This window comes from Cebus imitator, unplaced genomic scaffold (assembly GCF_001604975.1).
Source record: "Cebus imitator isolate Cc_AM_T3 unplaced genomic scaffold, Cebus_imitator-1.0 Scaffold333, whole genome shotgun sequence".
In the NCBI taxonomy this organism is placed as follows: Eukaryota; Metazoa; Chordata; class Mammalia; order Primates; family Cebidae; genus Cebus; species Cebus imitator.
This window is the reverse complement of record NW_016107648.1, coordinates 57,209-61,244: the sequence shown is the minus strand read 5'-3', so window position 1 is coordinate 61,244 and position 4,036 is coordinate 57,209. Positions and strand designations below refer to the sequence as shown.

Sequence of the window (4,036 nt, the reverse complement as noted above, 5' to 3'; positions counted from 1 at the left end):
AAAGAAAGAAAGAAAGAAAAAGAGAAAGAAAGAAAGAAAAAGAAAAGAAAGAAAGAGAAAGAAAGAAAGTAAGAAAAAAGTAGAAAATACGTCTAGAAATAGGGATTCTCTGGGTAAAAAGCCCTTTTCTTGTTTCTCTCTTGACGCATCGGGGAAACGTAAAAATGTGCTGTATTCAGATACTAGGACGGAAAACCCATTCATGTGACTGGGCCAATAATTTAAAATATTGGTGTGAAAAAAACTACTCTATAAATGGATCTGTGCTTTATGTCCTGCAGCATATTTGAAGATGGGGGACCTTTACTACTATGGCCACCAAAACCAGTCACAAGACCTGGAGTTGTCTGTGCAGATGTATGCCCAAGCTGCCCTGGATGGAGACTCCCAGGTAAACAGCAAACACAACAAAAACCAGCTCTTGGCCAGGCACGGTGGCTTATGCCTGTAATCCCAGCACTTTGGGAGGGCAAGGTGGGTGGATTGCTTGAGGCCAGGAATTCGAGACCAGCCTGAGCAACATGGTGAAACCCTGTCTCTACTAAAAATACAAAAAAAAATTAGCTGGGCTTGGTGCTGCATGCCTGTAGTCCCAGCTACTCGGGAAGCTGAGGCAGGAGTGCTTGAACCCAAGAGACGGAGATTGCAGTGAGCCGAGATCGAGCCACTAGCCTGGACAACAGTGTGAGACTCCATCTAAAAAAAAACCAAAAAAACAAAAAAAACCCCAGCTCTTGGTGACATCCATTTGTGAACTTGCAAAACCAGAATTCTTCCTAACAGTCCTTTCTGTCTCCATACACTGCACAGTTTACAAAGGCGTTGTTCATCCATTTTTCACATGCCCCTCACAACAACTCTACAAGGACACTAGCCCTAAGGGTGAGTCTTTATTAAACACCTGCTATGTCCCCTGCACCATTCCCACACAATCCTGTGGGGGTGGGGATTATTATACTTGACCCATAGCCAAAAGTAATGAATTATTCAAGGCCAAATAATCAGATGGTAAGCAAAGTGGCCAGAGCCTAAACCTGGGTCTTTAGCTCCAAACAGAAGGGTGTTTCTGCCAAGTTGCATCAAACTCACCAGGTAGAAACTCAAGACATTAGAAGTGCCCCGCAATAGGAAGTGGTTTGCTTGTACTGTTGGGCCATGCTTCAGTGACAGTTTTTCTCTCAATGATTTTTTTGGAAACTTCTTTTTTTATTGAGACGGAGTCTCCCTCTGTTGCCCAAGTTGGAGTGCAGTGGTACGATTTTGGCTCACTGCAAACTCCGCCTCCTGGGTTCAAGTGATTCTCCTGTCTCAGCCTCCTAAGGAGATGGAACTAAAGGTGCCCACCACCACGCCCAGCTAATTTTTGTATTTTTAGTAGAGATGGGGTTTCACCATATTGGCCAGGCTGGTCTCGAACTCCTGACCTTGAGATCCACCCACCTCAGCCTCCCAAAGTGCTGGGATTACAGGCATGAGCCATTGTGTCCAGCCGGAAACTTACTTGAAAATCATGTTAGGTTTATGTAAAAGAGGTGAGAGTTCCTGTGTACCCTTCATTCAGCTTCCCCTGATGCTCACATCTTACATAACCGCAATGCCATTGTCAAACTAAGATATTAATGTTGGGAAAGTATTGTTGAGTACACTTCAGACTTTATGAAGATTTCACCAGTTTTTCCACTAATATCCTTTTCCTGTTCCCGGATTCAATGCAGGATCCCACATTAGATTGAGTTGTATGTTTCTCTCCAGTCTTCTTCAATCTATGACAGTTCCTCAGTCTTTTCTTATATTCATAACCCTTAAGACTTGAAGAATACTTGTTGTGTAGCTTGTCGAATGTCCCTTGATTTGGGTCTGTTTTCTATTTTCTCTTGAATAGATTGAGTTTATACATTTCGGGCAAGAATTTTGCCTGTTAGCATTGTTACCAAGGTGTTGTAACGATGATTCTCAATTCCCCTGATTTCTTGTACATTTGCTATTTGGAATTCTCTTGTGGGGACCTCTGGATCATTTTCATGACAGAAGTTGGCATAGTTGTTACCCTCTTCTGCAGCGGGTTTCTGGTGTTATGCTTTAGAGTCTAATCACAGAGCAAAAGTTGGAAACTCATCCCTGTATCAATCTTTGATGGGATTTTGTTGTCGCTGCTGTTTTGTGGGGTTTTTTGAGACAGGATCTCACTCTGTCACCCAGGCTGGAATCCAGTGGTGCAATCTCAGCCCACGCAGCCTCCATCTCCCAGGCTCAAGCAAACCTCCTACCTCAGCCTCCTGAGGAGCTGGGACTACAAGTGTATGTCTGGCTAATTTTTGTATTTTTTGTAGAGACAGGATTTTGCCATGTTGTCCAGGCTGGGCTTGAACTCCTGGACTCAGGTGATCTGCCTGCCTTGGCCTTCCAAGGTGCTGGGATTATAGGCATGAGCCACTAAGCTCAGCCAGTGTTTTTTTTTTTTTAATGGCGGTACAACATCATAGTGGTCATGTACCTGGGTTAAAATCCCATGTCTCTCTCACTCCAGCAAGTCCCTGAATCTCTGAATCTCTATCTGCTCATGTGTAAATGGGGGTAGTAAGAGCATCTGCCTCCTAGACTGTGAGGATTAAATGAGATTTGGTGTAAAGCTCCAGTCCTGCCACGGCTTAGACAATGATTAGTGGTGGGGACATAAGATAAAAAGATAGATTCTACTCTTGCCTACATGGGATTTATAGTCTACCTAGGAAGACTTGGAGGTGGCTTCCTCTTGTATTGGAATTATAGCTAGTGCTACAATGAATATTTTCATATTTCCATCTTTTCTTTTAGTTTGAATAAAAGAAAAGATTCCCTTATAATCTGAGAAATAGCATTATTGAGTCAGACAGTCCAAATGGTTTTATGAGGCCGGGCGTGGTGGCTTATGTCTGTAATCCCAGTAATTTGGGAGGCCGAGGCAGGCGAATATTTGAGGTCAGCAGTTTTGAGTCCAGCCTGGCCAACATGGCGAAACCCCATCTCTACTAAAAATACAAAAATTAGCTAGGCGTGGTGGCACACGCCAGTAGTCCCAGCCACTTGGGAGGCTGAGGCAAGAGAATCTCTTGAACCTGGGAGGTGGAGGTTGCAGTGAACTGAGATTGCACCACTGCACTCCAGCCTGGGCAACACAGTGAAGCTCCATCTCAAAAAATAAAAATAAATAAATAAATAAATGGTTTTATGACTATATGATAACACACTGCCATTTTGCTCTCTGAAAGGGCTTTCCATTTGATACCTCACCACCTCAGTGGTTAAGTAAAGAAGGATGACTGAAATCTTACCAGCAACTGGATGCTTTCATGATTTAATTTTGCTAATTGAATAATGATGTGCTGATAACTTTCTTACTGTTTTTAACTTGCATTTATTTAATTACTAGTGACAGTGGGCACTTTTACATATACTTGTTTATGATAATTTACTTTTCACATTTTCTTTTCTGTAAATTCTCTATTCTTATTCTTTGCCTGTTTATCTATTGGAATTTTGGCACTTTTAAAAATGTAAACCATAATTAATTCTCTATGTATTTATCTGGTAAATGATGAACGTTAAGCTCTTACATTGCATACAACTATTCTCCTACTCTATCTCCCCATTATTCCATTGATTAGACTAAAATTTCGTAAAGCCATTTTTTTCTTTTCTTTTAATACCTCAAGTTTTAAGAGTGCCTTCCTTTCAAAGAGTGGCGAACTAGTCTATTTTCTTCTGTTGTGTAAGTGTGAGTGTGTGTGTGTGTGTGAGTGTATCTTAAAAATACTTAATTCTTCATCTATTTAGAGGTCATTCTTGGCACCTGATGGAGTCTAAGATTTGAGACTCTGCACCCTTTCTGCTTGTGTTTGACTCTCCAGCTCTGCCACTTTCCAACTGTTACTTTGGACCAATTATTTAACCACTCTGTGCCTCGGTTTCCTCATCTATAAAATAGAGAGGATAATAATACCTATATCAGTTTGTTGGTTTTTTTTTTTTTTTTTTTTTTTTTTTTTTTTTTTTTTTT

General features: G+C 41.3%; 1 protein-coding gene across 1 annotated transcript in view; it reads left to right on the top strand.

Moving 5' to 3' along the window:
- Nucleotides 1-4,036, top strand: part of SEL1L3 (SEL1L family member 3) — a 120,888-nt gene that overhangs the window by 102,282 nt on the left and 14,570 nt on the right. Inside the window, exon 20 of the mRNA XM_017505099.2 lies at nt 282-391. Within this exon, the coding sequence (XP_017360588.1) occupies nt 282-391 (110 nt within the window). The remainder of the gene's footprint in view (nt 1-281; nt 392-4,036) is intronic.